The 16,417-nt window shown below is 40.9% G+C and overlaps 1 protein-coding gene across 4 annotated transcripts in view; it reads left to right on the plus strand.

Moving 5' to 3' along the window:
• EVL (Enah/Vasp-like) overlaps positions 1–16,417 on the plus strand; it is a 183,783-nt gene that overhangs the window by 76,024 nt on the left and 91,342 nt on the right. For all 4 annotated transcript variants that reach the window (XM_042449583.1, XM_042449608.1, XM_042449615.1 and 1 more), the window contains exon 2: positions 11,874–12,042. In XM_042449583.1, coding sequence (XP_042305517.1) covers positions 11,874–12,042 — 169 coding nt within the window. The remainder of the gene's footprint in view (positions 1–11,873; positions 12,043–16,417) is intronic.

Raw genomic sequence — 16,417 nt, forward strand, 5'->3', positions numbered from 1 at the left:
ATGACTTGTTTCTCTGAAACCCATGTTGACTTTTTGTGATTATGGCATTGCTTTCTAGATGTTCACAGACTCTCTGCTTAATGATCTGCTCTAGAATCTTTCCTGGTATTGATGTCAGACTAACTGGACGATAATTGTTGGCATCTTCTTTTTTCCCATTTTTGAAGATGGGGACGTTTGCCCTCCTCCAGTCTGCTGGAACTTCTCCTATACTTTACTCTTTCTTTTCCTACTCTGCGGTACATCAAAACAGAAATAGTCTTGACAAATGTGTATGAACATACCCTGAATTTTCAATACTGACAGTTGGATTGTGCCATTATTGATTAAAATTGGCTTCCAGTGTTTAACCACCTTCAGATAGCAATTATACTGCTGTTGTTACATTACTCTAACCCACCCAATCCTTGCTTCAAGACAATGGGAGAAATTGCCTATGGCAGTGAAAATAAAAGGAGACAATAACTTTTAGGCAACCTTTGAGATGGTTTTAGATGCCATCTTCCATCAGCCTTCACCTTTGTCTCTGTTGTCTCTGGCTGATGGGAATTGCAGTCCAGACAGTTTCTGCAGCTGGTACAGTGGTACCTCGGGATACGAAATACCCAGGTTACGAATTTTTCGGGATACGAATAAATCCCATAGGGATTTATTGTTTCGGGTTACGAAAGTTTTTTCGGGTTACGAAAAAACTCCGGCGCTGTTTTAAATGGAGCCGCGGCAGAGCCGCGGCTTTTTTCCCCATTAGCGCCTATGGCAATTCGGGTTACGAAGGTTTTTCGGGTTACGAAATTAGCCGCGGAACGAATTAATTTCGTAACCCGAGGCACCACTGTATATATTTTCCACCCTAATGCAGAGTTTTGAAGGGACAGGAATGTATAGAAAGACCCACCCTTTTGTCCCTACCACTGTTTGTGGAATGGGTCCTGTGCCCCTTACACAGCAAAACTTACATCGGATCAAAGATTATTCACCCATTGTACCCAGCATTCTTCTCTGAAAGGCAAGTTTACCTTGAGTCTAAAGCAGAGGCGACTTTTACAATTCTTCTCAGGGATGTAAATCTTAATTCATTTTCACAGGCAAGACCATATGATTTTACATTTTAATCTTTGCTATCATCAAACTTGTCAGTTTCTGAGGAATATTCACAATTCGGTACTTATTTAGTGCAAAAAATGTTGTGGGGTGGTGTTATTATTATTTTTTTAGAGAAAACAGCATTTTCTGCGTAGAAAACAACATTCCTTCACAGAAAACAGCTTTATCGGTTTTTCTTTGCAGAAAACCTGTTTTCTGCAGATTTTTTTCCTGTGTTTTCTGTTTTTCTATTTCTTTTTAAAATATTTTAAAATATTCTTCTGATCAACCTTGTCAGAAGTGATATTTTTAAATGAAGACGCCTATTACTAAACTGGGATCCCCCACATGCAAAGTTGTGCTTTATCAATGATTGGAAATGACACAGTAAAATAATACATAACTTGAGGGGTGGCAGAGAAGAGTAAAGAGATTAAATATAGAGCAGTATAGTTAAATATAGAGGTTAAATTAACAGTTCATAGAGAGATGTTGTAGCACCTTTGAGACTAACTGAAAGAAAGAAGTTGGCAGCATGAGCTTTCATAGATGTAATTCTACTTCCTCAGATGCACTTGGACTGAAAGTCTACAAAAGCTCATTCTGCCAACTTCTTCTTTCTGTTAGTCTCAAAGGTGCTTCAAGATCTCTCTACTTACTGATTATATAGACTAACATGGCTATATCGTTAAATAACAGTGTTATTTTTCAAAATAATATAATGATTAGTGTTGCACATTCATTTCAGATAACAAGCAATTACTAATGTCAGTGAGTTAAATATATCAAATAATGAATTATTTCACAAGCAAATTAATAAATAAATGAATAGAGCACTAAGCTCTGGTTTGGTCCATAGCTATTTGGGCAGTAGGAATGAAGTCCATCTGATGGTAAACTCTCCTGCATTGGCTTGATGGAAATGAATGAGAGGTATAGTGCGCTTCTACAGCTGTGGCTAATTTCTTGCCAGATGTGAGAGCAGACATATGTCTGTTGCCCAAACCGGCAGTCTTATTTCTTCTTCTCCTCCCTCCCTCTGTTACAGTGTCAAGGAGTACAAGAACATGTGACATTATATCATCCTGCTCTGAGTTTCCCTGCCCTCCTCAGCTTCTTTGGGGGCGGTCAGAAAATCCAGAGTATAATGATGTAACATGGCATCTCACGAACCCAGACATCCCTGGGAAGAAGGAGGGCACAAGTTGCTGTTCTAGGCAGCACTCCCACGTTTTTTGTCATGGTGTCTCTTTCTGTCCTCGATAGAGATTGGTCTGGGTGAGATCCAGGATGATTTTGCTCAATGTTTCCATGTGTTTTCAGAGACTGCCTCTTAATTTTACAACAGAACCAAAAAAGAAGGACTAATTCCAACGCTCTCCATTAATCACTCAGCTTGCTACAGTGTCCCTATTGTTAGCTTGCTGTGTTTGGGGTTGTTCCAATGGAACACGCTTCACTGATTTTTTTGCATGGAGCAGGAGTTGGGGTTGGTTGTGTGTGTGTGTGTGTGTGTGTGTGTGTGTGTGGTTTTGTTTTTGTTTTTGTTTTTTGCCTGTTTTGTGAGTCTAGCCATATGGAAACAAGAGCCTATGTTTAAGAGGAATTTGTTTTGCCTTTCCCACTTCTGGTTCCCAAACCAAGACTCTTGTTTATTCTTCCCCTTTAATGCAAGAGCTTATCTCTGCCTGTAGTTCAGTGGGGTAGACTTCTTCCCACCCTACCTTACACCTGAAAGGGGTGTGTGTCTGTGTCTGTGTCTGTGTCTGTGTATCTCTCTCAACCCAAACATTTCAAACCCAGGACAGGTCTTCTTCTTCTTCTTCTTCTTCTTCTTCTTCTTCTTCTTCTTCTTCTTTTTGGCACAATAAGTGAACTGGAAATTGACTCTAAAAAGACCTGTCTTTTGCATAAAATGGGCCACCCCCTCCCCATATATCAAATTTGTCTCTAGGACCCCTTGGGGACACACAGGGCAATTTGGAGCCATTTAAAAAACAAAACGTTAAAATGGGCAAGCGGAGAGGTTAGTGGGAGATGTTGCTGTTCATGGAACATAGCATGTAGAAATGTAATCTGACACCACTTTAACTGCCATGGCTCCAACGTACAGAATCGTGATTTGTAATTTGTAATTTTCTGAGGCACCAGCACTCTTTGGTAGTAAAACTACAAATCCCAGGATTACTTAGGGTGGAGCTATACCATTCAAAGTGGTGTCAAACTGTATTATATCTACAGAGTATATACACCCATAGAAGGATAGTGCAGACCACCCCCAGTTACTGAAAAGTGTGATTGGAAAGACAGCTGTAAGAGTTGACCCACTATTCAGCTAAGTAGTATGGAAACATTTCATTGTGTTCGTGAATCTGGGGTCAGCTCTAAGCTGAAGAATGGCTCTATGCTCTTTTTATATCATTGTTGCCATCATATTCATCATCATCATATTCGTCATATTTAATTATATCCAGCCTTTCTCCTGATATAGGGACTCAAAGTAGCTAACAAAAAAATTAAAACAGTACCAAAAAAAAGGGAATGTACCAATTTTGACAAGTGGAATGTTGAAAGGTTGGCAGTTTGAGGCCCACGTGCCTCATGATGGGGTGAGCTCTCATCGCTAGTCCAAGCCTCTGCCAACCTAACAGTTCAAAAGCATGCAAATCCAAATTGATAAATAGGTACCACTTCAGTGGGAAGGTAACAGCGTTCGGTGCAGTCTTGCTGGCCACATGGGCACCGGAGTAGTCCTTGGACAATATTGGCTGTTTGGCTTAGTAACGGAGATGAGTACTACCTCCTACAGTTGGTTACAACTAGACATTCATGTCAAGGGACCACCTTTACCTTTACCTTTACTACTTAAAAACAATACAAAAGCATTAAAACATTTACATACCAAGTTTAAAAAACATTTAAACAATTTTTAAAAGTTGAAAACAGTACATTATATAAAAATTTAAAATGTATGAAAAACTTTATACTTGTCAGTTTGAGAAAGTCTGATGGCACAAGAATTTTTTTATCTGCCACTGAATGGAGAGCAGGGATGGGGCCATCCTGGCCTTTCTGTGGAGGGAGTTCCAGCACCTGGGAGCAGCAACAAAGAAAACCCTCTCTCTTGTTCCCACCAAACAAGCCTAAGAGGGTGGTGGGACAAGGTGAAGGGCCTCTCCTGGTGATTTTAGTATTCTAGTGGGCTTATAAAGTGAGATATAGCCCTTTATGACCCAAAGTGGATGGGCCAAAAGGACTGCCCTGCCCCTGGTCACACCAGGACCACACTGACCATATGAACTTGGGCCACAGCTGCAGTCCTGAACTGGGCATCTGGAAGTAGTGTATTATATCTGCTGCTTTTTGGCCCGGTTCTTCTTTATTGACACAGTGTTGGTGCGGCTTCCAGCTGCATTAGGGACATGCAGCATCTAAATGCCATGGCCCCAACGCAGCCTGAACCCACATCATTTTACCCATGTGTTTCAGGCCTATATTATAAAGGACTTTATATTACATCACTTTTTGAGCTGGCCCAGGGATTGCTCAGTTATTCAGGTTCAAATGCTGTGCAAAGCTATGCATAGAACATGAGAATGCACATCTATCCTTTTCCAGAAATTATTAAAGAGAGGTTATTGGTTCATTGTATGGTAAGTGGATCAGTTTATCATAACAGTGTGCTCCATGTTAACTGAATCATCTGTTTCATTTTCCCCTCTCACATCTCTCTGGTTCTGTGTGTTTGGCTGCATCCACACTGCAGAAATAATCCAGGTTGACATCACTTTAACTGCCATGGCTCAATGCTATGGAGTTATGGGAACTGTAGTTTTGTGATACATTTAGCCTTCTCAGTCAGAGAACTCAGGTGTCACAATAAACTACAGTTCCCAGGATTCCCTAGGACTGAGCTAGGGCAGTCAAAGCAGTCTCAAACTGGATTATTTCTGCAGTGTGTTTTGGATCTAGGAGAGGCTGTAGCAATTTGCTTTTTCCTGAGTCTTCAGGTAATGGCAAGTCTCTGCCTTTTCGTCTCCCCCCTGCTGAGTACAAACTACTTTTGCTTTCGAAATAGGTTTGCACCGATGGAAGCAACCCAAGGAGAAAGGGTGATAATGGGAGGAGGATGAGGAGATGAAAGAAACTGGGACATTTTAAAGGCAACTGAAAAAGTGGGACAACAGAGGATTTATCAGAACTGTCCTGCCAAATTTGGACAGTTGGAAGGTGTGCCGTTTCAAATAAATGTTTTACTCTGTTTTTTAAATGTAAAACTACAATGGTGCAGCAGCATCTGTTCTCTGCTGTATAAACCAACAATTTCATTGAGAAGGAAATGATGTCTTTAGCTCTCAGCCTATGAAAAATGAACATCCACATGTTTGTGGCCTGTGGAGTGGAGTGGAGGTCTCCTGTGGGTTGCATTGCGAGTGCTGTTGATCTGCAAACAGCTGCATTAGGAAGATAACACACACATTACACACGCACACAAGCAAACACTGGTGCTTTTATTTCATGAAGAATTTTAGATTCTCTCTTCTGCATGACAACCCTAGACACTGCTTTTTAAAACCAGGCTCCTCAGATTGTGAAAATATTTCCATTATAAATCCTTCAAAATATTTACAAATGAATTTGGTGTTGTGTCATTGCTGCTGCTATTTTCAGTCTAAGTATGAGAAAACTCAAGCAGATTTTGTCAGCACAATTTGAAAGGTGTAATAGTTTGAGCTAATTCTGGGAAGCTGCATTGACAGACAGACACCCCGGCTTCTGCTATGATTATTTCCTAGTGCTTGCTAGCACTGAGACTAGCTTGATTTATATATTATCTTGGTGACATGGGAGCCACTGGAGGGGGAAAATATTTTTGTATCATTAGGATGCACAAAAGGGTTCTTGAACAGATCAGACCAGGGCTCTCCTTGGAAGCAAAGATGATCAAGTTGAGACTATCATACTTTGGCCACATAATGAGAAGGCATGGATCACTAGAAAAAACAATAATGCTTGGAAAGGTAGAGGGTAGAAGAAAGAGAGGAAGATCACAAACCAGATGGATAGACTCGATCAAGGGGATTGTGGAGAAGGGCTTGCAGGATATGGGCAAGGCAGTGGAGTATAGGGATTCTTGGAGATGTCTCATCCACAGGGTTGCCATGAGTCGGAGTCGACTCGAGGGGAGCTAACAACAAGCATCAGTTGTAGTTTGGCTAAATGGTTATTTCTCTTGCTATCAGTCCTAAAGATATACAAAACCCTAAGCATGCACATATTTTAAAATTATAAAGTATCTGTATGCTGTCTTAGTCCTGAATCTTCTTGGTAGCTCCAATTAGACTCACTCAGAGCAGCTTAGAGATGGAAGGGACCACAAAGGTCATCTAATACAATTCCCTGACATGCAGGAATACAGCACTCCTGAAAGATGCCCTCCAATCTCTGTTTAAAGACCCCCTAAGCGGGATAGGCCACCACCCTCTGAGGCAGTCTATTCCACTGTCAAACAGCCCTTGCAGCAAACGAGTTGTTCCTAATGTTTATGTGGAATCTTTTTTGTTGTGATTTGATTTAAAGAATTTAGTCAATAGGATGTATGTGAATGTTCATCTATTTCAGTTAGGACTAACCAATAGTATTTAGATCTTCTATTGCACCAACACCTTATATATTTGTCCATCCATCTTTCCTACTGCATTGCAAGTTAAATTTCCAGTAGGAAACTATGAAATTACTTATTAAATTATTCATATTTTCACATGATGGCTACTTTGGCATCACCAGCTTTTTAGTCATATCTAACTGTAAACTGCCGATCAGGACAAAGGCAGGATATAAATTAAATAATTAAATTAAATTAAATAGACCCCCCCATCATCATTGGAGATTATCACACAAGAACTATTTACACTTTAATAATGCTATTCTAATGTTATTTAACAAGAACCATACAATGGTGAAATTGCAACACTTACATTATTATTATTATTATTATTATTATTATTATTATTATTATTATTATATTTATTTGTATCCTGCTCTTTTCCCAGAACTGGGACTCAGAGTAGCTTCACAACATTAAAAACAGTACAATTAAAAAAAAAAATTTGTAAGTACATTAAAGGAATTAAATTATTACAGTATTAAAACAGATAGTTATTAAAAGAATAAAAAAGTTTTTAAAAAAGATAAAACTATATATAGAGAAAAAACTGTATCAAATTTTTTAAATGGTCCAACATCCTAGCCTGTCCTTATAGCAATAGCAATTCCTTAAACACCTGTGTGAACAGGTAGGTCATCACCTGCCGGTGGAAGGCCATCAAGGAGGGAGCCGTTCTGATCTCCCTGGGCAGGGAGTTCCAGAGTCTAGGGGCAGCCAGCCAGAAGGCCCTCTCTCGTGTCCCCACAAACCATGTTTGTGATGGTATTGGGACAGAGAGAAGGGCTTCTCCAGAGGATCTCAAAGTCTGGGCCAGTTCATACCAGGAGAAATGGTCTATCAAACAGTGTAGACATGAGCCATGTCATACTTTCACACAGAGTTGCAATAACGGGACATTAAAGATCACAAACAATAAACAGTGTATATCCCGCACATTGAAAGAAGGGGTTGTGACTGAAGAGAAAAAAACAGGTAATCTCTCACCTCGAAGGAACTCTCCTGTGATTCATTCACAAGTGATTCTGCCAAACAGCTTGTTTTGGAAGGTTTAATGATGGAATCTCAATGGCACTATTGAAACATCATTGCCTTTCACACATTCATGACAGTGCTAATGCAGCGCTATTGGCAAGCACTAGCACACTGCTTCGATGACGGTACAACTATAGTATGTGCACGCCATCATGTGAAAATCTTCCTGCGATTGCACAAACATGACGAGAGCATAGTGCTTTTCTCCTGTTTCTTATCCTTGTGTGATAATCTCCTTATTTTCTCTTTTGATGCCATTGTTCCTAACATTTAAATGTAAAGATAAAGGTAAAAGTTTCCCCATGACATGAATGTCTAGTCATAAGCTGTTGGGAGTGGTGTTCATCTCCGTTACTAAGCTAAAGAGCCAGCGTTGTCAAAGACAACTCCGTGGTCGTGTGGACATCATGACTGCACCAAACACTGTTATCTTCCCACTGAAGTGGTACCTACTTATCTACTTGCATTTGCATGCTTTAGAACTGCTAGGTTGGCAGAAGCTGGAAGTAGTGACAGGAGCTCGCTTCATCATGCGACACTGGAACTGCCAACTTTCTAACCTTACGATCGTCAGAATTGGAGTCTTAACCACTAAGCCATCACTTCCTTCCCTAACCCTAAGCCTTCCAACCTTGTAATCATCAGAATTGGCATGTTAACCACTAAGGTACCATGTCCCTCCCTAATCCTAACATTTACCACATCCAAAATTATTTTTTCTACCCATTTTAGTGGAATCCTGCACTTTAGAATGTAGATAACACTGATGACTGTTATGTGGTACATTGGCAGCCTTATCATATTATTAAACAAACCCAGCAGACAAACAAAAAGATGTGGGTTTTTTCTCCCCTCTGCATGACGAATCGTGGGAGAAATTTGTAAAAGTGTCATAAATGTCCCATTTGCCAACCTGAAATAATCCTTTTGGCAAAAATGACACTTTTATTATGCTCTCCCACAGTTTTGCAACCCGTAGAGAACAAGAGTCAGGTGGAGGGAGAGAAAAAACCACACATCTTTTCATTTGCCTGCTGGGTTTGTTTAATAAAGCAATAAGGCACTAGGATACTGATAGCACAAAAGAACAAATCCTATCCACTTTTTTGTTTTGCTTCAATAGCCTCTTATTTTGGGAGAAGTCTGCAGAGGAGCTAGCTTAGGGGAAGGACTTGATCCCCTCCTGGTCCTTCACTTGTCTGTTGGAAATTGCCTCTCAGATGTTCAACGCAACCTGTTTCTAGAGTCTAATCTGCACTGCAGAATTAATGCAGTTTGACACTATTAACTGCCATGACTTAGTGCTATGAAATTTTGGGATTTGTATTTTTGTGAGATATTTACCTTTTTATGTCAGAGAGCTCTGGAACCACAATGAACTACAAAACCCAGGATTCCATAGCATTGAACTGTGGTAGTTAAAGCGGTATCAAACTCCATTTTTTCTGTGGTTCAGATTAGACTCAAGTGATAGGTCTATATCCATAGCAACTAGTTTGGCACTGAATTAAAACACTGATGTGTCGTCATGGTTATTTTGCAAGAGGAATGGCTTTTGTTTCAGTTTGGAGAAAAAGGCTTCTTTGATATTGTTTAGAAGTCTAGCTGGAACTTAATTGTTCTACTTGGCTTTGGATGTTCTGGCCCACACACTAATGTGCATTGTGAAATTGTTTTGTTTTAATGGCACATTTAATGTGTTGAAATGGATTTGCATTGCCCCTTTGTATTGTACATCTGAATGGAGTTTAATGGAATATGGGAAAATACTGTTTTTCATACTTTGCAAACACTTTGGTAAGTATCCCATTTGCACACTGCTTTGACCAGCGGCTGTTGTTTTTCAGCTTAGAACTCAGGAAACTATAGAAATATTTCTTCTAAAACATGGCCACATAGCCCAAAAAACCCACAAAAAACCTATTTCTTTATGTTTTGTATTTTCTATATGTTTTTTTATTTGATTGACATGTTGTGAGCAGCAGTGACTAATGGTTAATGTATCATGCTTAATGACATCTCTAGAGATTGCTCCCTCTGACATTACAAGGGGCCATAACTAGGACTCAGGTTTTGGCCATGAAATCTCTGAACTTAGGATGCTTCTGACCTAGCATCCCAGGCCACTATACATGGCAAGTCAGATTAAGTGCTAGGTCCAAAATGTATGGGCCAAATAAAGCCACTTCTGGTCACTTTGGGGGTGTGGAGTTTACATGACACATATCCCCAAAACAGTCAGGAGCTGCATTGAGGCCACGCTAAGAGCATAAAAGCTGGTCTGAAAGGGAGTCTATTAGGATTGACTCCTGGCTACCACAGCTTGGGACTGCAGCAGCAGCCCACATTGGGAGTGGCTGTTTCGATCACCGCAGTCCGAGCCGCATTGTGGCTGGAGCGTCCAAAGGCTATTCCTACAGGGCTATCTGCTTCACCCCAAAGTGAAAAAAAGCAGGTGCACATTCCGGTGTAGATGTGCCCCCACCTGGTGTAGATGTGCTCTGATCCATATTGGCACCCCATGCCATTTTTCTGCTAAATCTTTTTTTCCCCCATTACTGTGGCTTTTCACCTCAAGAAGATAATTTTTGCAGCAAGCAGAAGAGTTGGGGGAAGAATGCCTTTTCTTTTTTAAAAGCTGCTGACTTAGGTGCATTTGTTTAAATATATGAGTAATAACACATGTAGTCTGGTCCTGAGTCCAGGCCCTCAAACTGTCTGGGCCAGGCATAGAATGGTCTGCAGACATAGAGAAATAGCTTTGATCCATGAGATCATTGGTTTGTCCATCTGCATATTGCCTGCACTGATTGTCTATCATTCTTCTGGTTTCCCAGTCCTGTCTAGAGATGCTAGAGACTGGAGTTGGAACTTTGCATATAAACTGTGTACTCCACTAGAGAGTCTCCAGTGAAGTCCTTCCTTGATGTGATGGTTTTAATTTGTATAATTGGGATGTTTTTATTGAAAGTTTTATTTATGTATTGCAATTTTTATTCTCTATTCTGTATTTGTCATTGCAATTTTTACTTGTACACTGCTTTGATCATCGTGGAAAAGCAGTTCATAAATAAAACTATTATTATTATTATTATTATTATTCCACACACAACAAACTTTCATAGCTTGGAACTGGTAGCATTAATGGCAAAGCTTGCAACTGGTAGCATTAATGGCAAGACACTAATGTAAAAGTTTAATTACCTTAATGTGCATTCATTTGTTATGTTAATTAATGATACATTAGTATTAAATTTTAAAAAGTGTTTTAAATTAATGCATTTAAGTACATTCAGTCCTCTGCATCCACAGACTCTGCATCCACAGATTCAGCCATCCATGGCTTGATTTTTTTTTTAAAAGAAATCCAAAAAGCAAACCTTGATAATGTCATTTTATATAAGGAAAGCCATTTTACCAAGCCATTGCATACAATCGGTCTTGAACATCCACAGTTTGGTTATCCACAGTGGGGTCCTGGAACCAACCTCTAGTGAATAACAAGGGCCTGTTGTCATAAAAGTTGCAAGAAAGCTTTTTAAAAACTCATATTGGTATCCAACAGGAAAAAAAATTATATTGGTTTAAAATATTAATCATTATTCAGCCATTAATGTCATCATCATTATAACAATTAACATAACGACTTGCAAATTAATGTTAAAAATGAGCTACAAGTTGCAAATTAATTTTAACATTAATTTGCTTCAGAAATTGCCTTGGAATAATGCTTAATCAAATAATGGAACTTCTGCATTCAGTTGTAGGTCTTTTCTGAGTTTGCATTGGTCTGTGCCCTTTTTTAAGAAGCACAAGTCTGTGATACAAATATACTTTTCACAAAACACGTATTTCTGTATACATTTTACTCTAAAATATGCATTCTGCTGCTTTGCAAGCCAAGAACTGTACTCAAAAATTCAGAAATGTTTGGAAGATAATAGTATTCCAGATTTTGTGTGAGGCTGTGAATTTGTCAGGTTGGTGTAAAATGGTGAACAGATTGTAAAATCTGTCACCCAAGTCATGCTTCTCCCATTGCCTTACCATTTCTGATCTTTTTTCCCCATCCTCTTCCTCTCTTTTTCAGCGAACAGAGTATTTGCCAAGCCCGGGCGTCAGTTATGGTCTATGACGATACCAGTAAGAAATGGGTGCCTATAAAGCCTGGTCAGCAAGGCTTCAGCCGAATCAATATCTACCACAATACTGCCAGTAACACGTTTAGAGTAGTTGGAGTTAAACTTCAGGATCAGCAAGTGAGTAATTGTGGCTTTCGCGATTTCCTCCCTGTTCTGTTCTTTTATTCTGGGGTCAAAATACTTTGGTGTGGGGCAGAGCATCCTGCAGACTACATGCAGCTCCTCAACCCCCTTTAGAGACACTTCCCATCTTTCCCCAAGCACCCTAAATCTAAATTGGGGGGGGGGGAAAAAAAAACCCCCCCTTAAAATTCCCCCCCCCCCCCAAATTCTCTTTTAGTCCTCAAATTTCTAGCATTGCACTGATTTAAAGGTTCAATTGAGCATTTAGAAATAAAATGTAAGACTTCATAGAAAAGGGACAGGCAAAGTTCCCAAGGGAATGTGAACACAATAAATATAGGTATTCTGGGTGTGAATGATTTTCAATGTTTCACTCTCTGCAGTGCAAAAAGGGACACTCAAGGGACAAGAATTCTGCCTTGGGGCTGAATTTGAGTCCTTCTGCACTCAAAAGAAATTCTCTTCCTACAGCCCCTTCCTTCCTGTTTTTCATATACTGTATCATATTGTCTTACTTCAAATCTAAGCTGTATGTGTCTAAAGAATGTATAGAAGAAGGAGGTTAAGAATGCATGTGGAGCTTATGGGTGGAACCACCTTGAATCCTATGTTGGGAGAAAGGTGAGATATTGAATGAATGAATGAATGAATGAATGAATGGATGAATTAAGGGCAGCTTGGCTATAGTGTACATTGGGATAGGAACATGCAGTAGTGTAGGTTATTGGATCCACATATCATTCAGCTGCTGGAAGCCTTATTCATGCATATGGGAAGTATTTATTAGAGTTACAAACGACTAGATTAGTAACAACTTCCCAAAAAACTTTCACAGCTGCTGCTCCAAAATTGTGGAATAGCCTTCTGGAGGAGATCTGTCGCATTACTTCCTTGGATGCTTACCAAGAAGGCAGTTAAGACAGATCTCTTTCAGCGGGCATACCCACCCGACTTCATATAAGAGATACTGCTCCACCCCTCTGACTATAATTGTTTTGGAATTCTTATTACTGCTGTTATTAATGATTGCGTTGTTTTTTAACTAGAATACTATCGTTATTGTGTTTTATTGACTGTTTTTCACATATATTTTAGGTTATAAAGCCGCCTCAATCCAACTGGGAGAGGCGGGAAATATAAATAAACAATGTATTATTATTTATTATATGAGGCTCCAGTGACCTACACAGATTCATGTTCCTATCCCAATGCACTGGAACCTCACCCTATAGCCTAGCTACCCAGGTTCAGTAGCGTCACTAGGCAGATGCAGTGGTACAGACCACACTGGGTGACATCTCAGAACAGGGGTGACACCCAGCCGAGTGATCTCCACCTCCCTGCCGCATGCCATTCTACTTGCAAGTAGAGCGGTGTGCAGTAGCAAGGGAGAGTGCCCAGCGCACCCTCACCTCCTTGCCACACTCCCAGCTGCACTATGTCGACAACTCAGGGTGGACTCTTGCCTCCTAAACCCTGGGCCAGGCAGAGCCCAAAAAGACATGGTTGAGAGGAAGAAGTGGCAGGGCACACTGAGGGCAGCTCGGCATTTTTCAGAAAAGGTGCACAAAAATCCTTCTGCGTGCACCCCCCCCCCCCATTCCCTTTGAAAGCCCCCTACCCCCAGCTGAGGAGTAGAAGAAGGTGGTGAGCTCCTCCCTGGGAAACAGCACAGCTGACACCAGCTGTGACTGTGGACAGTGGGTGGGGGAATGAAGGGCAGTGGCTTCCACTGGGGCTGGCACAGGGAATCCATGGCACACAGCAGAGAGGTGAAGTCACGCCATTTTGGTCCTGCCCCTTAAAAGCTGTTCCCCGCACCGGGTGACACCAACCCTAGTGATGCCACTGCCCAGATTCAATTCCTGGCACTTGTAGTTAAAATAAATAGGATGCATGTGATGGGCAAGACCTTGCACTCTCTTTCTACCTGAGACCCTGGAGAGATGCAGCCAGTTAGACTATAGACCACTGGGCCAGAAAGATAAGTATTCTGACCTAGTGTGGTGTAATGGTTTGCACATTGAACTATGACACTGGGAGACCTGGGTTCGAATCACTGCTCAGCCATAGAAACCCACTGGGTGATCTTGGGCAAGTCACACTCCCTCAGCCTCAGGATGGCAAAGGCAAACCCTCTCTGCTGAAATTTGCCAAGAAAACCCTATGATTGGGTGATCTTAGGGTTACCATGAGTCAGAAATGACTTGAAGGCACATGGCAATAACAACATAAGGCAGCTTCCTGTGTTTTCTGAAATATTTTGGGATTTCATATACTGTCTCCCTTTACACCAGTAGTTCCCAACCTGTGGGTCGGGACCCCTTTGGGGGTCGAATGACCCTTTCATCGGAGTCGCCTAAGACCACTGGAAAACATCTATTTAATTACAGTTATGAAGTAGCAACAAAAATAATTTCATGGGTTTGGGTCACCACAACATGAGGAACTGTATTAAAGGGTTGCGGCATTAGGAAGGTTGGGAACCACTGCTTTACACATTTTCCCTTGCCAAAACAGTTCTCTCAAAGATGAAAGAATTTCATTAAAAAAAACCCCAAAATGCCCTACTCTTCCCTGAAGGAGAGTAAGAATATGTACTAAAACATGGTTTTTGCAGATTGCCTAAGACTGAAACCATGTGAAATTTCAGATACTGTCTTAGATTGCAGCTAGACTAAATACAAGTGCTGTTTCTGCATTCTGCAAAGAGTTTTGAATTTCCTTAGCCATGGAAACCCACTGGGTCACCTTGGGCAAGTCACACTCTCTCTGCTCAGCAGCAAAGCTACTCTGAATAAATCTTAACAGGAAAACCCTATGATAAACTGGGTTTTACACTGGGGACAACTTGAAGGTACATAACAACAACTATTAATTTTGTTTATAGATGCTAATTATTATTTAGCCATATGAAGTGAGAAAGACAGGGAAAAGAATTGGTCACACCACTCAGGTAGCTTAACATATTTCCCAAAGGTTTGGCTCTCATTAACATCTACACGTGATGTTGTCTTGGAAGACTACTGAGCTGAGAGCTAAACTTGTTAATATCCATGCTTGTTTCCTTGTAGCGATGCAATTATCACCCTTCTGCCTTCCATCCCATATCACCAACTACCATGTACAGTAGTGTGATGGGTGTTGTAGTCTAAGGACTTTATCACACCAGCCTGTTGTCCCACCACAACTGTGCTAGTTTAAAAATGGAAACATACTGATTTGGCATGTTTTCATATCACTCTTTTCCCCAGGAGAGCACTTTGTAGATCCATGAGCAAATAATCTGTTTTCTGCACTACCAACTATATATATATATAATTTCTATCCTGCCTTTCTCCCTGAAGGGAGCCAGGCAGCTCACAATAACAATTTTAGAAACATATTGCAATAAAAAATTTAAAACATCATCTAAAACAATATAAAATTACAAACGTTAAAGCCACAATAAAATCATAGTACCCATCCCACACAAAACCCATCTCATAACTACACATTAAAAGCCTGCCTGAACTGAGCCATTTTTACCTGCAGACAAATGACCAGCAAGGAAAGGGCCAACCTTGCTTCTCATAGAAGGGCATTCAAGAGGGCAGGAGCAGCCACCAAGAAGGCTCTCTCTCATATTCTCACAGGCAAGCCTGTGATGGTGGAGGGACCAAGAGAAATCCTTCCCCAGAAGATCTTACGGTTCTAGCAGGTTTGGATGGGGAGATACGGTCTCTCCACCATCTTTCCTGGAGGAAAGGTGGGAACGAGTGACTACAGCAGCCAATCACCTCCCAAAGCCAGTAGCTGCATGAATGTGCACACAGTAGATGGCTTTGGGAGGTGTTGTCTGCTGTGAATGCTGTTCTGTCACCCTTTTGAAGCACAGGTCTGCTGTGTGCATATTCACACAATAGCCCCATGCAATCACGTTGCCAACTGTCTCCTGAAACTCTCTGCTGTGTGAATGTGCACACAGCAATCAGCTTTGGGAAGCTGTTGGCAACTGCAGTTGCTGCAAGGGGGAAAGGGAGAGAGGAGCAGAATCACAGCCACTCACACCACATGACTTCTTGAGAAGCAGAACTGCAGTGGAAGGGACCTATCACCCAAAGGCAGTAATGGAATAGCAGTGAGATTGAGAGCCTATTGACAGGATTTGCACATCACTGAAAAGGTGGAATGGAATTCAAGACAGCAACAGGATGGACATGACTTCCTGTGATAAGTACCAGCCAAAGATGCTTTTATCTTGTTCAAATTCTACTTTTATAGCCTTATGTGATATACAGTCCTACCTCTGTTCTCGCAGTTTTCGAACCCGCATCCCTCAGTTATGTGCTCCTGCAGCCATGTGCCTATATTCAAGCCAAAGAGCTTG

The sequence above is a fragment of the Sceloporus undulatus genome, chromosome 1 (assembly GCF_019175285.1).
Source record: "Sceloporus undulatus isolate JIND9_A2432 ecotype Alabama chromosome 1, SceUnd_v1.1, whole genome shotgun sequence".
NCBI classification, from domain to species: Eukaryota; Metazoa; Chordata; class Lepidosauria; order Squamata; family Phrynosomatidae; genus Sceloporus; species Sceloporus undulatus.